We start from the raw sequence: 24,857 nt of genomic DNA on the forward strand, positions 1-24,857 counted from the left end.
ATTTCAAAACCATGACTATAGAGAAACTGCCAACGAATACAGCAAAGAGCTGCTGTTTTTATGAGTGAGTTGATGTTTAAGTTCTTACTCAGCACTGTCAACACTTTGTATTCAACACTTTTATAACCCATAAAATGTGCGTTCTTCCTGTTTCCACTCAACGCTACAACAAGCAGTGCAGCGGCAATGAATGAGTAGGAAAGTGTATTGATAGGCTCGCGTTGTTGTTATAATTAGCGGCTTGGGTCTTTTTTAATATTGAGGAATATTTCACTTTTCTGGTCATAGGAGTAACAAAATGAATTTGTGCATGAGGCAGAAATAATGCAGTGCGACGCGTGTTTCGCCATCAGCTGGAAGACTGTGTCCCTTTTTGGTCAGTGTCAGTGGAGGAAAGGGAGAGCGGAGGGATGTTGAGAGACGGACCCTCAGTCTGCTGCTCTCTCCCTCAGATGCAGCACGATCAGCCCAGTAAAATAAAAAGCAAATTATTTAAATGTATGCTCACTCAGCTGTGCCTCACAAGTAATACAACAATTGATCTATTACCGGTGTGATTATATAGCCTACCTCAAATTTTGAAATATAATTTTCCCGAACAATGCATTGGCAGGTCAATTCAAGCAAAGCCAGTATGCGGTGATAATGTATTGGGCCTATAGCTTACTGCACAAACCTCATTGCTACAGTACTGTTTTTAATTGGTTAATGTTGCATAGGCTTACATGTTTTAAGTCATGTTAATAAAAAATCAGAGCGGTAGATCTCGGCATGCATTTTGACTCAGAAAGTGATCCTGACTCAGAAAAGGTTGTTGACCACTGATCTATGCGCAGCTCACTACTCCCCCTACTGCAAATCATTACATTTGACGTCATTTCCGTCGACATGGACACAGACAGGAAGGTTGCATTTGGCGACGTGGAAGTGACTAGTCGTCTGTTGTAAGGCTGTACACCAACCACACTGATCCACAAACATTCCGTAACAATGATAAAGAAATTTGACAAGAAGGACGAAGAGTCTGGTAAGATAAATTAAGTGTAAAGAAGTCAATATAGCTACTTGGAAATAGGTCACGTTTTTTTGCCAATTAGTTACCGCTGACGTTAGCTAGCATTCTAGCTAGGTAACGTTAACTACACTAAGTTGGTATTCATTTGGTGGATATTTTTTGTTGTCAAATAGACGTGTCTGTCATTGTTCTTCACACTAGCTACATGTGTCTATTTGTTGAGCAGATATGTCAATTGCCTGCTAGCTAGCTTAAAGCGTCTCTTATCTGTCAAATTAGCTTGCAAACTAGCTAAACTAACGTTAGTTGGTTATGAAGGCTATGTTAACTGTGCCTAGTAAAACATACACATTCTTCTTTGGCTGTGCCGTGTAAAATTTGATAAGAGATTCAATACCTAGTTAGCTACATGTGTCTATCGAGTGTACCGTATACTGGTAGTTAGCTAGCTAATTTAGCTAATTTAAAAACTGTCAATGTCGTCTTGCTCACTCAAGCTTGTTGACCATAACTAGATGAGGTTTAAGCTACTACCTAAGTTATCTAGTTACGAAATCCACATTCAACACGATATAGTAATGACGCGTAGTAAGTGAAGCTACCTAGTTAGTCTTTATAGTTTGACAATCCAATTTTGTATTAATGTGTCTGTTTTTTTTTCTCTTTTCTGCAACAATTAGGAAGTGGATCTAACCCATTCCAGCATCTTGAAAAGAGTGCAGTATTGCAAGAGGCTCGTATCTTCAACGAGACTCCAATCAACCCCAGAAGATGTCTCCACATCCTCACCAAGATCATTTACCTACTCAACCAGGTGAGAATCAAACCCATAACATGCAAACCAATTGTTTTGCATGTATACCCTTTGATATTAACAGAAGATGTTTTTATGTTCTGTCTAGGGGGAGCACTTTGGAACTATGGAGGCGACCGAGGCCTTCTTCGCAATGACCAGGCTCTTCCAGTCCAATGATGTGAGAATAAGTTATTGCTTTGGGTTTCATTAAATTATTGCTGATTATACAAGTAAACAACATTATCGACAGAACATACCGCAACATGATGATACATGATGACATAAACTCACAAACTAACTTCAAACAGGTCCAACTAGTGCCATTAAATTAGTATTCAATGAGTAGTGTTATGATTGACATATTGTAGAGATGTGGCGCATAGTGTTTTTCTATAGCATTATCTGCTTTTTGAAAATGTCTCTCTGTATTCCTTCAGCAAACCCTGAGAAGGATGTGCTACCTGACCATCAAGGAGATGGCCAACATCTCTGAGGATGTCATCATTGTCACCAGCAGCCTGACCAAGGACATGACTGGCAAGGAGGATGTGTACAGAGGACCTGCCATCAGAGCTCTCTGCAGGATCACGGATGTCAGTCTGTTTCTCTCTCTCTGTCTCTGTTTCTCTCCCTGATTTTTATTAGGCTGTGTTTTCTTTTTGTTTCCATTCGGATAGCTGAACAGTATTTTATTTTTTACATCCAGCTAACATTGTGTTATTGTAATTGGACTAAACCTATGCTTTTTGGTCAATAAACTCAAGCCCTACTTTGTAACTCTGTCCCACAGACCACCATGTTGCAGGCCATTGAGAGATACATGAAACAGGCCATCGTTGACAAAGTGCCCAGTGTGTCCAGCTCTGCCCTGGTCTCATCTCTGGTAAGATATTAGCCACACAGCGCCTGGATGTCTCAAGGTGGCTGTGTCATTTGTAAGTATTCCCAGTGGTTTGTGGGTAATGTGTTTTGTGTGTGTCTGTAGCACATGGTTAAGATGAGCTACGACGTGGTGAAGCGCTGGGTGAACGAGGCACAGGAGGCAGCTTCCAGTGACAACATCATGGTCCAGGTGGGTTACACACGCACTCTGTTGATAACATGTTCATTAGGCACCAAGCAGAAGAAAGAACCTCTGTTTTACTGTTTTCTTCACTCATTCAATATGAAATACACTGGACAAGGTTTGGATATGTTGTTCCCTAATGAACACAGCCCGGGTAAGTTGAAAGAGTCACTTCCACTGTGACCTGTCTGTGATTCCCCCCAGTACCACGCCCTGGGCCTGCTGTACCACCTGCGGAAGAATGACCGACTGGCCGTATCCAAGATGCTCAACAAGTTCACCAAATCTGGCCTCAAGTCCCCCTTTGCCTACTGCATGCTCATCCGCATCGCCAGCAAGCTGTTGGAGGAGACCGAGGCAGGGTAGGTAGCACCATGGAAGCACTGTCACTCAGACCGAGGCAGGGTAGGTGGCACCATGGAAGCACTGTCACGCAGACCGAGGCAGGGTAGGTGGCACCATGGAAGCACTGTCACGCAGACCGAGGCAGGGTAGGTGGCACCATGGAAGCACTGTCACGCAGACCAAGGCAGGGTAGGTAGCACCATGGAAGCACTGTCACGCAGACCGAGGCAGGGTAGGTGGCACCATGGAAGCACTGTCACGCAGACCGAGGCAGGGTAGGTAGCACCATGGATGCACTGTCACCCAGACCGAGGCAGGGTAGGTGGCACCATAGAAGCACTGCCACGCAGACCGAGGCAGGGTAGGTGACACCATGGAAGCACTGCCACGCAGACCGAGGCAGGGTAGGTGGCACCATGGAAGCACTGCCACGCAGACCGAGGCAGGGTAGGTGGCACCCTGGAAGCACTGCCACGCAGACCGAGGCAGGGTAGGTGGCACCCTGGAAGCACTGTCACGCAGACCGAGGCAGGGTAGGTGGCACCCTGGAAGCACTGTCACGCAGACCGAGGCAAGGTTAGGTGGCACCATGGAAGCACTGCCACGCAGACCGAGGCAGGGTAGGTGGCACCATGGAAGCACTGCCACGCAGACCGAGGCAGGGTTAGGTGGCACCATGGAAGCACTGTTACGCAGACCGAGGCAGGGTAGATAAACACTGTCATGGACTGTTTACTTGAATGAGTTTTCTAGAGTGTACAGTGGGTTGGTGTCTAGTATTCTCTTTCATTGATATGTATAGTTTTTATTCAACACCAGGGGGAAATGATCTGTATAGTGGCATCATGCATTTGACATTTTTTATTTATTTAACCTTTTATTTAACTAGGCAAGTCAGTTAAGAACAAATTCTTATTTACAATGACGGCCTACCAAAAGGCCTCCTGCGGGGACGGGAGCCTGGGATTAAAAATGTAAAAAATAAATACAATATAAATATAGGACAAAACACACATCACGACAAGAGAGACCTAAGACGACAACAAGGCAGCAACACATGACAACACAGCACGGTACAGTAGCAACACAACATAACAACAACATGATAGAAACACAACATGGTAGCAGCGCAAAACATGGTACAAACATTATTTGGCTCAGACAACGGCACAAAGGGCAAGAAGGTAGAGACAACAATATATCACACAAAGCAGCCGCAACTATCAGTAAGAGTCCATACACATGGCAGCGGAGGAAACAGAATACAGTGTCAAATTTGACTTTATAAACATATTGGTATATTTTTGTCTTCCTGTGTGTGGCGTTGTAATACAAAGGTTTGGCTATTTTCTGTTTGTAGACATGACAGTCCCCTGTTTGACTTCATTGAGAGCTGTCTGAGGAACAAGCATGAGATGGTGGTGTACGAGGCAGCCTCAGCCATAGTCCACATGCCCAACTGTACTGCCAGAGAGCTGGCCCCCGCTGTCTCTGGTGAGTCTCTGGAATTACAGCCACTTTGGTAAATACACCTTGTTTTCTGGTGTCCACATGTGGGTACCTACCTGTAGAAATAGATGTTAGAGGTTGTAGTATCCTATGAACCTAGTACTTCTGGTTTTACCACTTGACTGTCTGTTAATGTGTTTCTCCAGTCCTGCAGCTGTTCTGCAGCTCTCCCAAAGCAGCCCTGAGATACGCAGCTGTCAGGACCCTCAACAAGGTGGGTCTCCACTTATCCATGCTCTTCATTACTCTGAGTTACCTGTGTTTTACATTGAGCATACTGTATTTACAACCGCATTCCCCCGTTCGTCCACCAGGTGGCGATGAAGCACCCGTCGGCCGTGACTGCGTGCAACCTGGACCTGGAGAACCTGATCACGGACTCGAACCGCAGCATCGCCACGCTGGCCATCACCACGCTGCTGAAGACGGGCAGCGAGAGCAGTGTGGACCGCCTCATGAAACAGATCTCCTCCTTCGTCTCTGAGATCTCTGACGAGTTCAAGGTGAGGAGGAGGATGTGTTTAAGTTTGTGTTGTTTCTCCTCAATGATATGCTCTTGTTTTCCCCCCTCTGCAATACTATAGTTGAATTATCTAGGAATTGAATTAGTCGGATAATCAATTAGAATACACTCTATGTAATCCCCCCCAAAAAAATATATATATATTTGTAGGAAGTTATACTATATTTTAAACAAACCACAACTACTTTAATCTATTTCCAAATGGGGTATTATTTCACCAAAGTGAAGTCCTATCCTCTGACTGCTGAGTGTGTTTCAGGTGGTGGTTGTGCAGGCCATCAGTGCCCTGTGTCAGAAGTATCCCAGAAAGCACAGCGTCATGATGAACTTCCTGTCCAACATGCTCCGAGACGATGTGAGTGGAACACCCTGACTGAGCAGCCTAATGTCTTTTTTCACTGATGTGTAGGACAAGAGAACCTATTGAAGCACATTTATGTCCTTCACACTGCCATGAAACCATCTGGACTACAGACAAACAGGAGCTCTTTGGACAACTCTGGCACATTTACATTGATACGACCACTCAGTTTTCTGATTTAATGTACGGCTGTCCCTGAAACATAAATTCTTTAAATGATGCCTCTCCTCTCAGGGTGGCTTTGAGTACAAGCGGGCCATCGTGGACTGCATCATCAGCATCATCGAGGAGAACCCAGAGAGCAAGGAGACGGGGCTGGCCCACCTGTGTGAGTTCATCGAGGACTGTGAGCACACGGTGCTGGCCACCAAGATCCTCCACCTGCTGGGCAAGGAGGGCCCGCGCACGCCCTCGCCATCCAAGTACATCCGTTTCATCTTCAACCGCGTGGTGCTGGAGAGCGAGGCCGTCAGAGCCGGTGTGTTAACCCCTGCTGGCCTGGAGTTGTATAGCATGTGTGTGTGAGAGACAGAGTTGTGTGTGTCTGGGTGCAACATGAATGGTAGTTCTGATAAGTCTGTTGGGATTGGCTCCATTAACTGGTGACATCACCAACCATGAAAGGCTCAATTCACTAATATGAAGACAAATGGTATTTGCGCCTGGCTTTTCAACAGAAACTCACTGTTAATCATGAAGGGTTCAAACTAATGTGGGTTACCACGTTGTTGTTTGTACACATTGTGTAATGACTAAGCTCCTTTCTTGTCCCTGTAGCTGCGGTCAGTGCTCTGGCTAAGTTTGGAGCCCAGAATGATGACCTTCTCCCCAGTGTGTTAGTCCTGATGCAGAGGTAGAGACAGCCTTTCACTGGCTCCCTGTCATAATGATCCATTCCCTGTGTGGTTACCACTCTAAAGTGTGTTGGCGTATGTTTCTAGGTGTATGATGGACAGTGACGACGAGGTGAGGGACAGAGCCACCTTCTACATGAACGTGCTGCAGCAGAAGCAGAAAGCCCTCAACGCTGCCTACATTTTCAACGGTGAGAACACACACTGCGCTCCTAGTCTGAACTTGAGAGCACTAGAGTGTGTGGACATATCTGGTCCGATTCAGGAAGTAAGGCTGTGTTCTTTGATTGTGGTCACTCGAACTCTCTGTGAATAGACACGTGCAAAGATTTTTTTTTCTTCTTCCCCATCGAACCTCAAAATGAATAAATGTATTTCCTTTATTGAACCTGTGTCTGTGTGTCTCCTCCCGTCAGGTCTGTCGGTGTCTGTCCCGGGTCTGGAGAAGTCCCTCCACCAGTACACCCTGGAGCCCACAGAGAAGCCCTTCGATATGAAGTCGGTTCCCCTGGCCAACACACCCATCACAGAGCAGAAGACCGAATTTGCTCCTGTGGCCACTAGCAAGCTTCCAGAGAAACCTGGCCCAACGCGCCAAGACATCTACCAGGGTACAGTCACCTTACTTGAAACTATCATGGCAAGACATGGCGTTATCACAAGGAAACAAAACATCTGGTCTGAATTTCTGGAGTAAAAGGACCCAATTACATTTATTTTCCAAGCTATAGCACACAGTATTTTGCATGGAAACACGTTCTTAATGAACCATAGAATTCAGTCTGCTAGGAGTTATTAGCCATGGAAACCAAATATCATAGTAGCAGTGGTTGTGCACTAGTATTGTGGCATCAACAACTTCAGAGCAGCAAAAAGTTGAGGGCAGCTATAATATTGAAGTAGTTAGGACTAGGGGTGGATTCAGCTGTAATATTGTAGTAGTTAGGACTAGGGTGGATTCAGCTATAATGTTGTAGTAGTTAGGACTAGGGGTGGATTCAGCTATAATGTTGTAGTAGTTAGGACTAGGGGTGGATTCAGCTATAATATTGTAGTAGTTAGGACTAGGGGTGGATTCAGCTATAATATTGTAGTAGTTAGGACTAGGGGTGGATTCAGCTATAATATTGTAGTAGTTAGGACTAGGGGTGGATTCAGCTATAATATTGTAGTAGTTAGGTCTAGGGGTGGATTCAGCTATAATATTGTAGTAGTTAGGACTAGGGGTGGATTCAGCTATAATATTGTAGTAGTTAGGACTAGGGGTGGATTCAGCTATAATATTGTAGTAGTTAGGTCTAGGGGTGGATTCAGCTATAATATTGTAGTAGTTAGGACTAGGGGTGGATTCAGCTAGGGGTGGATTCAGCTATAATATTGTAGTAGTTAGGACTAGGGGTGGATTCAGCTATAATATTGTAGTAGTTAGGACTAGGGGTGGATTCAGCTATATATTGTAGTAAGTTAGGACTAGGGGTGGATTCAGCTATAATATTGTAGTAGTTAGGACTAGGGGTGGATTCAGCTATAATATTGTAGTAGTTAGGACTAGGGGTGGATTCAGCTATAATATTGTAGTAGTTAGGACTAGGGGTGGATTCAGCTATAATATTGTAGTAGTTAGGACTAGGGGTGGATTCAGCTATAATATTGTAGTAGTTAGGACTAGGGGTGGATTCAGCTATAATATTGTAGTAGTTAGGACTAGGGGTGGATTCAGCTATAATATTGTAGTAGTTAGGACTAGGGGTGGATTCAGCTATAATATTGTAGTAGTTAGGACTAGGGGTGGATTCAGCTATAATATTGTAGTAGTTAGGACTAGGGGTGGATTCAGCTATAATATTGTAGTAGTTAGGACTAGGGGTGGATTCAGCTATAATATTGTAGTAGTTAGGACTAGGGGTGGATTCAGCTATAATATTGTAGTAGTTAGGACTAGGGGTGGATTCAGCTATAATATTGTAGTAGTTAGGACTAGGGGTGGATTCAGCTATAATATTGTAGTAGTTAGGACTAGGGGTGGATTCAGCTATAATATTGTAGTAGTTAGGACTAGGGGTGGATTCAGCTATAATATTGTAGTAGTTAGGACTAGGGGTGGATTCAGCTATAATATTGTAGTAGTTAGGACTAGGGGTGGATTCAGCTATAATATTGTAGTAGTTAGGACTAGGGGTGGATTCAGCTATAATATTGTAGTAGTTAGGACTAGGGGTGGATTCAGCTATAATATTGTAGTAGTTAGGACTAGGGGTGGATTCAGCTATAATATTGTAGTAGTTAGGACTAGGGGTGGATTCAGCTATAATATTGTAGTAGTTAGGACTAGGGGTGGATTCAGCTATAATATTGTAGTAGTTAGGACTAGGGGTGGATTCAGCTATAATATTGTAGTAGTTAGGACTAGGGGTGGATTCAGCTATAATATTGTAGTAGTTAGGTACTAGGGGTGGATTCAGCTATAATATTGTAGTAGTTAGGACTAGGGGTGGATTCAGCTATAATATTGTAGTAGTTAGGACTAGGGGTGGATTCAGCTATAATATTGTAGTAGTTAGGACTAGGGGTGGATTCAGCTATAATATTGTAGTAGTTAGGACTAGGGGTGGATTCAGCTATAATATTGTAGTAGTTAGGACTAGGGGTGGATTCAGCTATAATATTGTAGTAGTTAGGACTAGGGGTGGATTCGGCTATAATATTGTAGTAGTTAGGACTAGGGGTGGATTCAGCTATAATATTGTAGTAGTTAGGACTAGGGGTGGATTCAGCTATAATATTGTAGTAGTTAGGACTAGGGGTGGATTCAGCTATAATATTGTAGTAGTTAGGACTAGGGGTGGATTCAGCTATAATATTGTAGTAGTTAGGACTAGGGGTGGATTCAGCTATAATATTGTAGTAGTTAGGACTAGGGGTGGATTCAGCTATAATATTGTAGTAGTTAGGACTAGGGGTGGATTCAGCTATAATATTGTAGTAGTTAGGACTAGGGGTGGATTCAGCTATAATATTGTAGTAGTTAGGACTAGGGGTGGATTCAGCTATAATATTGTAGTAGTTAGGACTAGGGGTGGATTCAGCTATAATATTGTAGTAGTTAGGACTAGGGGTGGATTCAGCTATAATATTGTAGTAGTTAGGTCTAGGGGTGGATTCAGCTATAATATTGTAGTAGTTAGGACTAGGGGTGGATTCAGCTATAATATTGTAGTAGTTAGGACTAGGGGTGGATTCAGCTATAATATTGTAGTAGTTAGGACTAGGGGTGGATTCAGCTATAATATTGTAGTAGTTAGGACTAGGGGTGGATTCAGCTATAATATTGTAGTAGTTAGGACTAGGGGTGGATTCAGCTATAATATTGTAGTAGTTAGGACTAGGGTGGTCGGCTATAATATTCAGCTATAATATTGTAGTAGTTAGGACTAGGGGTGGATTCAGCTATAATATTGTAGTAGTTAGGACTAGGGGTGGATTCAGCTATAATATTGTAGTAGTTAGGACTAGGGGTGGATTCAGCTATAATATTGTAGTAGTTAGGACTAGGGGTGGATTCAGCTATAATATTGTAGTAGTTAGGACTAGGGGTGGATTCAGCTATAATATTGTAGTAGTTAGGACTAGGGGTGGATTCAGCTATAATATTGTAGTAGTTAGGACTAGGGGTGGATTCAGCTATAATATTGTAGTAGTTAGGACTAGGGGTGGATTCAGCTATAATATTGTAGTAGTTAGGACTAGGGGTGGATTCAGCTATAATATTGTAGTAGTTAGGACTAGGGGTGGATTCAGCTATAATATTGTAGTAGTTAGGACTAGGGGTGGATTCAGCTATAATATTGTAGTAGTTAGGACTAGGGGTGGATTCAGCTATAATATTGTAGTAGTTAGGTCTAGGGGTGGATTCAGCTATAATATTGTAGTAGTTAGGACTAGGGGTGGATTCAGCTATAATATTGTAGTAGTTAGGACTAGGGGTGGATTCAGCTATAATATTGTAGTAGTTAGGACTAGGGGTGGATTCAGCTATAATATTGTAGTAGTTAGGACTAGGGGTGGATTCAGCTATAATATTGTAGTAGTTAGGACTAGGGGTGGATTCAGCTATAATATTGTAGTAGTTAGGACTAGGGGTGGATTCAGCTATAATATTGTAGTAGTTAGGACTAGGGGTGGATTCAGCTATAATATTGTAGTAGTTAGGACTAGGGGTGGATTCAGCTATAATATTGTAGTAGTTAGGACTAGGGGTGGATTCAGCTATAATATTGTAGTAGTTAGGACTAGGGGTGGATTCAGCTATAATATTGTAGTAGTTAGGACTAGGGGTGGATTCAGCTATAATATTGTAGTAGTTAGGACTAGGGGTGGATTCAGCTATAATATTGTAGTAGTTAGGACTAGGGGTGGATTCAGCTATAATATTGTAGTAGTTAGGACTAGGGGTGGATTCAGCTATAATATTGTAGTAGTTAGGACTAGGGGTGGATTCAGCTATAATATTGTAGTAGTTAGGACTAGGGGTGGATTCAGCTATAATATTGTAGTAGTTAGGACTAGGGGTGGATTCAGCTATAATATTGTAGTAGTTAGGACTAGGGGTGGATTCAGCTATAATATTGTAGTAGTTAGGACTAGGGGTGGATTCAGCTATAATATTGTAGTAGTTAGGACTAGGGGTGGATTCAGCTATAATATTGTAGTAGTTAGGACTAGGGGTGGATTCAGCTATAATATTGTAGTAGTTAGGACTAGGGGTGGATTCAGCTATAATATTGTAGTAGTTAGGTCTAGGGGTGGATTCAGCTATAATATTGTAGTAGTTAGGACTAGGGGTGGATTCAGCTATAATATTGTAGTAGTTAGGACTAGGGGTGGATTCAGCTATAATATTGTAGTAGTTAGGACTAGGGGTGGATTCAGCTATAATATTGTAGTAGTTAGGACTAGGGGTGGATTCAGCTATAATATTGTAGTAGTTAGGACTAGGGGTGGATTCAGCTATAATATTGTAGTAGTTAGGTCTAGGGGTGGATTCAGCTATAATATTGTAGTAGTTAGGACTAGGGGTGGATTCAGCTATAATATTGTAGTAGTTAGGACTAGGGGTGGATTCAGCTATAATATTGTAGTAGTTAGGACTAGGGGTGGATTCAGCTATAATATTGTAGTAGTTAGGACTAGGGGTGGATTCAGCTATAATATTGTAGTAGTTAGGACTAGGGGTGGATTCAGCTATAATATTGTAGTAGTTAGGACTAGGGGTGGATTCAGCTATAATATTGTAGTAGTTAGGACTAGGGGTGGATTCAGCTATAATATTGTAGTAGTTAGGACTAGGGGTGGATTCAGCTATAATATTGTAGTAGTTAGGACTAGGGGTGGATTCAGCTATAATATTGTAGTAGTTAGGACTAGGGGTGGATTCAGCTATAATATTGTAGTAGTTAGGACTAGGGGTGGATTCAGCTATAATATTGTAGTAGTTAGGACTAGGGGTGGATTCAGCTATAATATTGTAGTAGTTAGGACTAGGGGTGGATTCAGCTATAATATTGTAGTAGTTAGGACTAGGGGTGGATTCAGCTATAATATTGTAGTAGTTAGGACTAGGGGTGGATTCAGCTATAATATTGTAGTAGTTAGGACTAGGGGTGGATTCAGCTATAATATTGTAGTAGTTAGGACTAGGGGTGGATTCAGCTATAATATTGTAGTAGTTAGGACTAGGGGTGGATTCAGCTATAATATTGTAGTAGTTAGGACTAGGGGTGGATTCAGCTATAATATTGTAGTAGTTAGGACTAGGGGTGGATTCAGCTATAATATTGTAGTAGTTAGGACTAGGGGTGGATTCAGCTATAATATTGTAGTAGTTAGGACTAGGGGTGGATTCAGCTATAATATTGTAGTAGTTAGGACTAGGGGTGGATTCAGCTATAATATTGTAGTAGTTAGGACTAGGGGTGGATTCAGCTATAATATTGTAGTAGTTAGGACTAGGGGTGGATTCAGCTATAATATTGTAGTAGTTAGGACTAGGGGTGGATTCAGCTATAATATTGTAGTAGTTAGGACTAGGGGTGGATTCAGCTATAATATTGTAGTAGTTAGGACTAGGGGTGGATTCAGCTATAATATTGTAGTAGTTAGGACTAGGGGTGGATTCAGCTATAATATTGTAGTAGTTAGGACTAGGGGTGGATTCAGCTATAATATTGTAGTAGTTAGGACTAGGGGTGGATTCAGCTATAATATTGTAGTAGTTAGGACTAGGGGTGGATTCAGCTATAATATTGTAGTAGTTAGGACTAGGGGTGGATTCAGCTATAATATTGTAGTAGTTAGGACTAGGGGTGGATTCAGCTATAATATTGTAGTAGTTAGGACTAGGGGTGGATTCAGCTATAATATTGTAGTAGTTAGGACTAGGGGTGGATTCAGCTATAATATTGTAGTAGTTAGGACTAGGGGTGGATTCAGCTATAATATTGTAGTAGTTAGGACTAGGGGTGGATTCAGCTATAATATTGTAGTAGTTAGGACTAGGGGTGGATTCAGCTATAATATTGTAGTAGTTAGGACTAGGGGTGGATTCAGCTATAATATTGTAGTAGTTAGGACTAGGGGTGGATTCAGCTATAATATTGTAGTAGTTAGGACTAGGGGTGGATTCAGCTATAATATTGTAGTAGTTAGGACTAGGGGTGGATTCAGCTATAATATTGTAGTAGTTAGGACTAGGGGTGGATTCAGCTATAATATTGTAGTAGTTAGGACTAGGGGTGGATTCAGCTATAATATTGTAGTAGTTAGGACTAGGGGTGGATTCAGCTATAATATTGTAGTAGTTAGGACTAGGGGTGGATTCAGCTATAATATTGTAGTAGTTAGGACTAGGGGTGGATTCAGCTATAATATTGTAGTAGTTAGGACTAGGGGTGGATTCAGCTATAATATTGTAGTAGTTAGGACTAGGGGTGGATTCAGCTATAATATTGTAGTAGTTAGGACTAGGGGTGGATTCAGCTATAATATTGTAGTAGTTAGGACTAGGGGTGGATTCAGCTATAATATTGTAGTAGTTAGGACTAGGGGTGGATTCAGCTATAATATTGTAGTAGTTAGGACTAGGGGTGGATTCAGCTATAATATTGTAGTAGTTAGGACTAGGGGTGGATTCAGCTATAATATTGTAGTAGTTAGGACTAGGGGTGGATTCAGCTATAATATTGTAGTAGTTAGGACTAGGGGTGGATTCAGCTATAATATTGTAGTAGTTAGGACTAGGGGTGGATTCAGCTATAATATTGTAGTAGTTAGGACTAGGGGTGGATTCAGCTATAATATTGTAGTAGTTAGGACTAGGGGTGGATTCAGCTATAATATTGTAGTAGTTAGGACTAGGGGTGGATTCAGCTATAATATTGTAGTAGTTAGGACTAGGGGTGGATTCAGCTATAATATTGTAGTAGTTAGGACTAGGGGTGGATTCAGCTATAATATTGTAGTAGTTAGGACTAGGGGTGGATTCAGCTATAATATTGTAGTAGTTAGGACTAGGGGTGGATTCAGCTATAATATTGTAGTAGTTAGGACTAGGGGTGGATTCAGCTATAATATTGTAGTAGTTAGGACTAGGGGTGGATTCAGCTATAATATTGTAGTAGTTAGGACTAGGGGTGGATTCAGCTATAATATTGTAGTAGTTAGGACTAGGGGTGGATTCAGCTATAATATTGTAGTAGTTAGGACTAGGGGTGGATTCAGCTATAATATTGTAGTAGTTAGGACTAGGGGTGGATTCAGCTATAATATTGTAGTAGTTAGGACTAGGGGTGGATTCAGCTATAATATTGTAGTAGTTAGGACTAGGGGTGGATTCAGCTATAATATTGTAGTAGTTAGGACTAGGGGTGGATTCAGCTATAATATTGTAGTAGTTAGGACTAGGGGTGGATTCAGCTATAATATTGTAGTAGTTAGGACTAGGGGTGGATTCAGCTATAATATTGTAGTAGTTAGGACTAGGGGTGGATTCAGCTATAATATTGTAGTAGTTAGGACTAGGGGTGGATTCAGCTATAATATTGTAGTAGTTAGGACTAGGGGTGGATTCAGCTATAATATTGTAGTAGTTAGGACTAGGGGTGGATTCAGCTATAATATTGTAGTAGTTAGGACTAGGGGTGGATTCAGCTATAATATTGTAGTAGTTAGGACTAGGGGTGGATTCAGCTATAATATTGTAGTAGTTAGGACTAGGGGTGGATTCAGCTATAATATTGTAGTAGTTAGGACTAGGGGTGGATTCAGCTATAATATTGTAGTAGTTAGGACTAGGGGTGGATTCAGCTATAATATTGTAGTAGTTAGGACTAGGGGTGGATTCAGCTATAATATTGTAGTAGTTAGGACTAGGGGTGGATTCAGCTATAATATTGTAGTAGTTAGGACTAGGGGTGGATTCAGCTATAATATTGTAGTAGTTAGGACTAGGGGTGGATTCAGCTATAATATTGTAGTAGTTAGGTCTAGGGGTGGATTCAGCTATAATATTGTAGTAGTTAGGACTAGGGGTGGATTCAGCTATAATATTGTAGTAGTTAGGACTAGGGGTGGATTCAGCTATAATATTGTAGTAGTTAGGACTAGGGGTGGATTCAGCTATAATATTGTAGTAGTTAGGACTAGGGGTGGATTCAGCTATAATATTGTAGTAGTTAGGACTAGGGGTGGATTCAGCTATAATATTGTAGTAGTTAGGACTAGGGGTGGATTCAGCTATAATATTGTAGTAGTTAGGACTAGGGGTGGATTCAGCTATAATATTGTAGTAGTTAGGACTAGGGGTGGATTCAGCTATAATATTGTAGTAGTTAGGACTAGGGGTGGATTCAGCTATAATATTGTAGTAGTTAGGACTAGGGGTGGATTCAGCTATAATATTGTAGTAGTTAGGACTAGGGGTGGATTCAGCTATAATATTGTAGTAGTTAGGACTAGGGGTGGATTCAGCTATAATATTGTAGTAGTTAGGACTAGGGGTGGATTCAGCTATAATATTGTAGTAGTTAGGACTAGGGGTGGATTCAGCTATAATATTGTAGTAGTTAGGACTAGGGGTGGATTCAGCTATAATATTGTAGTAGTTAGGACTAGGGGTGGATTCAGCTATAATATTGTAGTAGTTAGGACTAGGGGTGGATTCAGCTATAATATTGTAGTAGTTAGGACTAGGGGTGGATTCAGCTATAATATTGTAGTAGTTAGGACTAGGGGTGGATTCAGCTATAATATTGTAGTAGTTAGGACTAGGGGTGGATTCAGCTATAATATTGTAGTAGTTAGGACTAGGGTGGATTCAGCTATAATATTGTAGTAGTTAGGACTAGGGGTGGATTCAGCTATAATATTGTAGTAGTTAGGACTAGGGGTGGATTCAGCTATAATATTGTAGTAGTTAGGACTAGGGGTGGATTCAGCTATAATATTGTAGTAGTTAGGACTAGGGGTGGATTCAGCTATAATATTGTAGTAGTTAGGACTAGGGGTGGATTCAGCTATAATATTGTAGTAGTTAGGTCTAGGGGTGGATTCAGCTATAATATTGTAGTAGTTAGGACTAGGGGTGGATTCAGCTCTAATATTGTTAGTAGTTAGGACTAGGGGTGGATTCAGCTATAATATTGTAGTAGTTAGGACTAGGGGTGGATTCAGCTATAATATTGTAGTAGTTAGGACTAGGGGTGGATTCAGCTATAATATTGTAGTAGTTAGGACTAGGGGTGGATTCAGCTATAATATTGTAGTAGTTAGGACTAGGGGTGGATTCAGCTATAATATTGTAGTAGTTAGGACTAGGGGTGGATTCAGCTATAATATTGTAGTAGTTAGGACTAGGGGTGGATTCAGCTATAATATTGTAGTAGTTAGGTCTAGGGGTGGATTCAGCTATAATATTGTAGTAGTTAGGTCTAGGGGTGGATTCAGCTATAATATTGTAGTAGTTAGGACTAGGGGTGGATTCAGCTATAATATTGTAGTAGTTAGGACTAGGGGTGGATTCAGCTATAATATTGTAGTAGTTAGGACTAGGGGTGGATTCAGCTATAATATTGTAGTAGTTAGGACTAGGGGTGGATTCAGCTATAATATTGTAGTAGTTAGGACTAGGGGTGGATTCAGCTATAATGTTGTAGTAGTTAGGACTAGGGGTGGATTCAGCTATAATGTTGTAGTAGTTAGGACTAGGGGTGGATTCAGCTATAATGTTGTAGTAGTTAGGACTAGGGGTGGATTCAGCTATAATGTTGTAGTAGTTAGGACTAGGGGTGGATTCAGCTATAATATTGTAGTAGTTAGGACTAGGGGTGGATTCAGCTATAATATTGTAGTAGTTAGGACTAGGGGTGGATTCAGCTATAATATTGTAGTAGTTAGGACTAGGGGTGGATTCAGCTATAATATTGTAGTAGTTAGGACTAGGGGTGGATTCAGCTATAATATTGTAGTAGTTAGGACTAGGGGTGGATTCAGCTATAATATTGTAGTAGTTAGGACTAGGGGTGGATTCAGCTATAATATTGTAGTAGTTAGGACTAGGGGTGGATTCAGCTATAATATTGTAGTAGTTAGGACTAGGGGTGGATTTGGAACTGGGCCTCTCTAATCCCTCCTCCTCCTGTCAACAGAACAACTGGCAGCCATCCCAGAATTCCAGGGCCTGGGTTCTCTCTTCAAGACGTCGGAGGCGGTGCAGCTGACCGAGGCGGAGACTGAGTATGTGGTGCGCTGCGTCAAGCACACCTTCGCCAGACACATGGTGTTCCAGTTCGACTGCACCAACACGCTCAATGACCAGCTCCTGCAGAAGGTAGGGCTACACTGGTGACTGCTGCGCTTTAGGAAGTTCACGTCTCCTAGAATGCACAGCGATTGTCAATGTGTGGAGGTCTAGTTGGGTGCATCACCCCTAACCCCTCCTCACACTAGATATCTCTGAGCAGTTTGAAAAGCATAATCATTTTCAATTAATTTTATAAAGCTTTATTGTCCATTCAATTGACAGTAGACAGAAAAGTGTCTTTGGTGCCTCACATTTAAAATCTACAACACTGATATTAAGACACAGGACTAAATGTATAGAAATGTATTAAGTGGAAGTCCATTGTGTTGTCCTTCAGGTTATGGTTCAGATGGAGCCGTCGGAGGCCTACGAGGTTCTCCACTACGTCCCTGCTGCTAACCTACCCTACAGCCAGCCTGGCTCCTGCTACAGCCTGGTCAGACTGCCTGAAGATGACCCCACCGCAGGTTACCTTTATTAAACCTCTGAGGGAGAGAGAGAAATAAGCCATTTTCATGAGGGCAGCTCTCTGAAGTGCTTAGTGTGACGTCAGTGTTGTAACTCTGTTAAAACCCTTCTCAGAGAACTAAAGAATCTGAATGGGGATCTTGTAGCACCTAACAACATGGTTTTCCATTGAGAGAGAAAAGCACTTATCTGCTGGCCTTCTTCAAACACTGAGGATACTGTTATTTACATCACGTAGCCTAGTCATGTAACGTCTGCACCGTCTGTATGTCATATTACATGTGTTCTCTGCTCTCCAGTGTCCTGTACGTTCAGCTGTACTCTGAAGTACCTGGTGAAAGACTGCGACCCCAACACAGGAGAGCCCGATGACGACGGTTACGATGACGAATATGTGGTATGAGCTCAATATAAAACCTATTTTTAAAATCTCAACTAATTTATCCCAAAAATAATTATCTTGTTTACCGTCATTTGCCTAAATTCTCTATTCTCCCCTTTTTCTACCTTCTCTGCTCTCCTCTACCCTCCCCACCGTTGCCCCCCCCAGCTGGAAGACCTGGAGGTGACCGTAGCAGACCACATCCAGAAGGTGTTAAAGCCTAACTTTGCCGCAGCCTGGGACGAGGTGGGAGACGACTTTGAGAAGGAGGAGACATTCGCCCTGGCCTCTGTCAGAACGTTAGATGGTAATTAGTTCAATCAGGATCTTTGGATTTATCCCCCCAACATTGAAACACAGTGTACATTGTGAGCTGTTTTAGATCAGTGGTTCCATTCATAGAAATACCATCATTAACAGTCGAATTGATTTTCTCCATACTTCTCTCTTTCCATTGTGACTCACTTAAAGCCTTTTGAGCTTGTTTGTGAGGCATCAAATGGGCTATTTCTAACCATAATTCAGTCTTTAAATAGAACCCAATGGAACTGGCCTCGTGAAAGTGTTTGAACTATGTATTTAACCCAGGTCTGGAGTTGGAACTGACTTAACGTTAAATGATCTTGTTGATAATATTTATCTTATGACACTGCTACATATTTAAATCAGTGAGTAATATGTGTATTTGGACACAGGCACACTGAAGGCAGGTTGTATCTAGGGGGCTACAGTGTGACAAGTAAAATCTCCAAGTTGTCTCTGTAGGGGCTGTTGGTAACGTCTCTCTGTAGGGGCTGTTGGTAACGTCTCTCTAGAGGCTGTTGGTAACGTCTCTCTAGAGTCTGTTGGTAACGTCTCTCTGTAGAGGCTGTTGGTAACGTCTCTCTGTAGAGGCTGTTGGTAACGTCTCTCTGTAGAGGCTGTTGGTAACGTCTCTCTGTAGAGGCTGTTGGTAACGTCTCTCTGTAGAGGCTGTTGGTAACGTCTCTCTGTAGAGGCTGTTGGTAACGTCTCTCTGTAGAGGCTGTTGGTAACGTCTCTCTGTAGAGGCTGTTGGTAACGTCTCTCTGTAGAGGCTGTTGGTAACGTGTCTCTCTGTAGAGGCTGTTGGTAACGTGTCTCTCTGTAGAGGCTGTTGGTAACGTGTCTCTCTGTAGAGGCTGTTGGTAACGTGTCTCTCTGTAGAGGCTGTTGGTAACGTGTCTCTCTGTAGAGGCTGTTGGTAACGTGTCTCTCTGTAGAGGCTGTTGGTAACGTGTCTCTCTGTAGAGGCTGTTGGTAACGTGTCTCTCTGTAGAGGCTGTTGGTAACGTGTCTCTCTGTAGAGGCTGTTGGTAACGTGTCTCTCTGTAGAGGCTGTTGGTAACGTGTCTCTCTGTAGAGGCTGTTGGTAACGTGTCTCTCTGTAGAGGCTGTTGGTAACGTGTCTCTCTGTAGAGGCTGTTGGTAACGTCTCTCCTGACTCTCTGGTCATTCAAAATCCCATGGCACTTATAAGAGTAGGGGTGTTCACCCCGGTGTCAAGGCTAAATTCCCAACCTGGACACTTTCCATCATGGCCACCTTATCATCCCCCTCATTCCTAGTCGGCATATATCAGTCCTCACCTCTCGCCGTATGTCACTCCTCACCTCTCCTCATATATCAGTCCTCACCTCTCCTCATATATCAGTCCTCACCTCTCCTCATATATCAGTCCTCACCTCTCCTCATATATCAGTCCTCACCTCTCCTCATATATCAGTCCTCACCTCTCCTCATATATCAGTCCTCACCTCTCCTCATATATCAGTCCTCACCTCTCCTCATATATCAGTCCTCACCTCTCCTCATATATCAGTCCTCACCTCCTCTCATATATCAGTCCTCACCTCCTCTCATATATCAGTCCTTACCTCCTCTCATATATCAGTCCTTACCTCCTATCTTATTTATCAGTCCTCACCTCTCCTCATATATCAGTCCTCACCTCTCCTCATATATCAGTCCTCACCTCTCCTCATATATCAGTCCTCACCTCTCCTCATATATCAGTCCTCACCTCTCCTCATATATCAGTCCTCACCTCTCCTCATATATCAGTACCTCCTCATATATCATCCTCACCTCTCCTCATATATCAGTCCTCACCTCTCCTCATATATCAGTCCTCACCCTCTCCTCATATATCAGTCCTCACATCTCCTCATATATCAGTCCTCACCTCTCCTCATATATCAGTCCTCACCTCTCCTCATATATCAGTCCGCACCTCTCCTCATATATCAGTCCTCACCTCTCCTCATATATCAGTCCTCACCTCTCCTCATATATCAGTCCTCACCTCCTCCTCATATATCAGTCCTCACCTCCTCTCATATATCAGTCCTCACCTCCTCTCATATATCAGTCCTCACCTCTCCTCATATATCAGTCCTCACCTCCTCTCATATATCAGTCCTCACCTCTCCTCATATATCAGTCCTCACCTCTCCTCATATATCAGTCCTCACCTCTCCTCATATATCAGTCCTCACCTCTCCTCATATATCAGTCCTCACCTCTCCTCATATATCAGTCCTCACCTCTCCTCATATATTAGTCCTCACCTCTCCTCATATATCAGTCCTCACCTCTCCTCATATATCAGTCCTCACCTCTCCTCATATATCAGTCCTCACCCTCTCCTCATATATCAGTCCTCACCTCTCCTCATATATCAGTCCTCACCTCTCCTCATATATCAGTCCTCACCTCTCCTCATATATCAGTCCTCATCCTCTCCTCATATATCAGTCCTCACCTCTCCTCATATATCAGTCCTCACCTCTCCTCATATATCAGTCCTCACCTCTCCTCATATATCAGTCCTCACCTCTCCTCATATATCAGTCCTCACCTCTCCTCATATATCAGTCCTCACCTCTCCTCATATATCAGTCCTCACCTCTCCTCATATATCAGTCCTCACCCCCTCTCCTCATATATCAGTCCTCACCTCTCCTCATATATCAGTCCTCACCTCTCCTCATATATCAGTCCTCACCTCTCCTCATATATCAGTCCTCACCTCTCCTCATATATCAGTCCTCACCTCTCCTCATATATCAGTCCTCACCTCTCCTCATATATCAGTCCTCACCTCTCCTCATATATCAGTCCTCACCTCTCCTCATATATCAGTCCTCACCTCTCCTCATATATCAGTCCTCACCTCTCCTCATATATCAGTCCTCACCTCTCCTCATATATCAGTCCTCACCTCTCCTCATATATCAGTCCTCACCTCTCCTCATATATCAGTCCTCACCTCTCCTCATATATCAGTCCTCACCTCTCCTCATATATCAGTCCTCACCTCTCCTCATATATCAGTCCTCACCTCCTCTCATATATCAGTCCTCACCTCCTCTCATATATCAGTCCTCACCTCCTCCTCATATATCAGTCCTCACCTCCTCTCATATATCAGTCCTCACCTCCTCTCATATATCAGTCCTCACCTCTCCTCATATATCAGTCCTCACCTCTCCTCATATATCAGTCCTCACCTCTCCTCATATATCAGTCCTCACCTCTCCTCATATAGCAGTCCTCACCTCTCCTCATATATCAGTCCTCACCTCTCCTCATATATCAGTCCTCACCTCTCCTCATATATCAGTCCTCACCTCTCCTCATATATCAGTCCTCACCTCTCCTCATATATCAGTCCTCACCTCTCCTCATATATCAGTCCTCACCTCTCCTCATATATCAGTCCTCACCTCTCCTCATATATCAGTCCTCACCTCTCCTCATATATCAGTCCTCACCTCTCCTCATATATCAGTCCCTCACCTCTCCTCATATATCAGTCCTCACCTCTCCTCATATATCAGTCCTCACCTCTCCTCATATATCAGTCCTCACCTCTCCTCATATATCAGTCCTCACCTCTCCTCATATATCAGTCCTCACCTCTCCTCATATATCAGTCCTCACCTCTCCTCATATATCAGTCCTCACCTCTCCTCATATATCAGTCCTCACCTCTCCTCATATATCAGTCCTCACCTCTCCTCATATATCAGTCCTCACCTCTCCTCATATATCAGTCCTCACCTCTCCTCATATATCAGTCCTCACCTCTCCTCATATATCAGTCCTCACCTCATATATCAGACCTCTCCTCATATATCAGACCTCTCCTCATATATCAGTCCTCTCCTCATATATCAGTCCTCTCCTCTCCTCATATATCACTCCTCTCCTCTCCTCATATATCACTCCTCTCCTCTCCACCTGTTAGCTGATGTGTGGTGAGCGTTCTGGGACAACAATGGTCTCTGCATCACCCAGGTGGAGCTACAACACTGACGGTGGATGAGTTTCCCTCTACTATATAAAGTCCTTAGACTACCTCAGTTGGTAGAAAAGCGCTGTATAAATCCAATCATTATTATTTATATACAATGATTTATGTGTTATGTGGGGAATATTTCCAAAATTAAAATCACTTGGAGCTGATTTCCTGGAGTGTGTATACTTGGGGAGCCAAGTACCACCACCTGCGGGCCAGACAGGGTTCCGCCAGATGGGGGAACCCTGTTGTCTCTGTTGAGGCTGTTGGTCACATCTCCCTGTTGTCTCTGTAGAGGCTGTTGGTCACGTCTCCCTGTTGTCTCTGTAGAGGCTGTTGGTCACGTCTCCCTGTTGTCTCTGTAGAGGCTGTTGGTCACGTCTCCCTGTTGTCTCTGTAGAGGCTGTTGGTCACGTCTCCCTGTTGTCTCTGTAGAGGCTGTTGGTCACGTCTCCCTGTTGTCTCTGTAGAGGCTGTTGGTCACGTCTCCCTGTTGTCTCTGTAGAGGCTGTTGGTCACGTCTCCCTGTTGTCTCTGTAGAGGCTGTTGGTCACGTCTCCCTGTTGTCTCTGTAGAGGCTGTTGGTCACGTCTCCCTGTTGTCTCTGTAGAGGCTGTTGGTCACGTCTCCCTGTTGTCTCTGTAGAGGCTGTTGGTCACGTCTCCCTGTTGTCTCTGTAGAGGCTGTTGGTCACGTCTCCCTGTTGTCTCTGTAGAGGCTGTTGGTCACATCTCTGTTCCCTGTTGTCTCTGTAGAGGCTGTTGGTCACGTCTCCCTGTTGTCTCTGTTGAGGCTGTTGGTCACGTCTCCCTGTTGTCTCTGTTGAGGCTGTTGGTCACGTCTCCCTGTTGTCTCTGTAGAGGCTGTTGGTCACGTCTCCCTGTTGTCTCTGTAGAGGCTGTTGGTCACGTCTCCCTGTTGTCTCTGTAGAGGCTGTTGGTCACATCTCTGTTCCCTGTTGTCTCTGTAGAGGCTGTTGGTAACATCATCAGTTTCCTGGGCATGCAGCCCTGCGAGCGTTCAGACAAGGTCCCAGAAAACAAGAACTCACACATCCTCTTCCTTGCCGGTGGGTGTTTCATTTATTTATGGTATCTTGATTTGAATGAATTATTGTTTTGCTTTGTGAATTGTTTTGTAGGCTCATTCTGTACCCTTTATTATCGTAAATATGTTAAGTTCAGTTTCTAACCTTGACACAGCAGCTTGTTCAACTTCCTGTCACTAGTGTGATGGACGCAAGCCCCCCATGGTATGAATGACAGTTTCTATGTCCCTCCCCTTCCTCCAGGTGTGTTCCGGGGGGGTCATGACGTGCTGGTTCGCTCGCGCCTGGCCCTGGCCGACGGTGTCACTATGCAGGTGACGGTCCGCAGCTCAGATGAGACGGTTGTTGACATCATTCTAGCCTCTGTGGGCTAGAGGGCGCCAGCGAGGCTTGTGAATACAATGGCATATTCTAATTGTTTTCTCCACTTTTTTCCATTCACAATATTCTCCACGCAATGTCCTCCCTGCTTTATGTCGTTGGAATGTGTCTTGTGTTTTTGGGTAGTCTGAGATGGAATACATTATGGTGATGTGTGTGTACAACTGGCATCCTTCAACACAACTCATCTCTGTAGACTGGCCCCAGGTCTGTTTGTGCTGTATAACCAACGCCAATGGTCATTCATAGGTGTTGGCAAGGCAGCACAAACAGATCTGGGACCAGGCTAGTGTCATTAATGGCCCACGTTTTATCAAATCTATTAAATGTTGACCATGGAAGTACTGAATTATTGTTACAAGCTTTATGGAAAACTCATTTTATTTCTAGAAAGTTTATTTCTTCCATCCAGAATGTAGAAATCATATCAAAATTATTTTCCTTGGGTTGCAACCTGTTAAAAAATGCTCTTCAACCTTACGAATTACATCAATTTGTCATAAACAAATAGATTGGACCCCAAAGATGAGATTACCTTAGGAAATCTACTGGAAGCATGAAAGATCACCCATGTCCCTATAGCAGTAGTTGATCCATGTAGTACTGTCATTTTGTTCATACCGAGTAGCAGGAGACCGTATCTGTCGAACTTGGCTTGGCGCTTTGATGACAGACCAGGAATGGATTCAAGATTACTGTGTCATATCAGCTATGATTCAATGTGCACAGTTCTCATCCAGGTTTGAGGTTTTTCACCACCGACCCAGTCAGGGCTGAATCTTCACAATGGGAGATGTGAAAATGTGTGTTTAGGCACCAAATCGAAGAAAACACTGAAACAGGGCTGAACTCCAATAAATGCATATTTTTGTTTTCCTATTGCAAAATGTTTTAACCTTCCCGTTGTGAGCCCGAATGAGCATGACCCAGGTT

General features: G+C 43.0%; 1 protein-coding gene across 1 annotated transcript; it reads left to right on the top strand.

The window, feature by feature from the left end:
- Nucleotides 1-879: 879 nt before the first annotated feature.
- copg2 (COPI coat complex subunit gamma 2) lies at nucleotides 880-24,811 on the top strand. The gene is made up of 21 exons (XM_029742675.1): nucleotides 880-1,027; nucleotides 1,696-1,829; nucleotides 1,918-1,989; nucleotides 2,249-2,404; nucleotides 2,602-2,694; nucleotides 2,797-2,883; nucleotides 3,082-3,239; nucleotides 4,583-4,716; nucleotides 4,878-4,945; nucleotides 5,046-5,234; nucleotides 5,514-5,609; nucleotides 5,850-6,093; nucleotides 6,393-6,468; nucleotides 6,557-6,660; nucleotides 6,886-7,080; nucleotides 17,170-17,351; nucleotides 17,662-17,791; nucleotides 18,092-18,189; nucleotides 18,343-18,481; nucleotides 23,466-23,564; nucleotides 23,787-24,811. Exons 1-21 carry the CDS (start codon nucleotides 991-993, stop codon nucleotides 23,915-23,917), a joined length of 2,622 nt encoding a protein of 873 aa, XP_029598535.1. The 5' UTR covers nucleotides 880-990; the 3' UTR covers nucleotides 23,918-24,811.
- Nucleotides 24,812-24,857: the final 46 nt, after the last annotated feature.

This window comes from Salmo trutta, chromosome 40, assembly GCF_901001165.1.
Source record: "Salmo trutta chromosome 40, fSalTru1.1, whole genome shotgun sequence".
Classification (NCBI taxonomy): Eukaryota; Metazoa; Chordata; class Actinopteri; order Salmoniformes; family Salmonidae; genus Salmo; species Salmo trutta.

Coding starts and splice junctions, on each gene's coding strand:
- copg2 (XM_029742675.1), top strand. CDS start 991: ATGATAAAGAAATTTGACAAGAAGGACGAAGAGTCTG. Junction 1,830..1,917: donor TCATTTACCTACTCAACCAG/GTGAGAATCAAA, acceptor TGTTCTGTCTAG/GGGGAGCACTTTGGAACTAT. Junction 18,190..18,342: donor GTTACGATGACGAATATGTG/GTATGAGCTCAA, acceptor TGCCCCCCCCAG/CTGGAAGACCTGGAGGTGAC.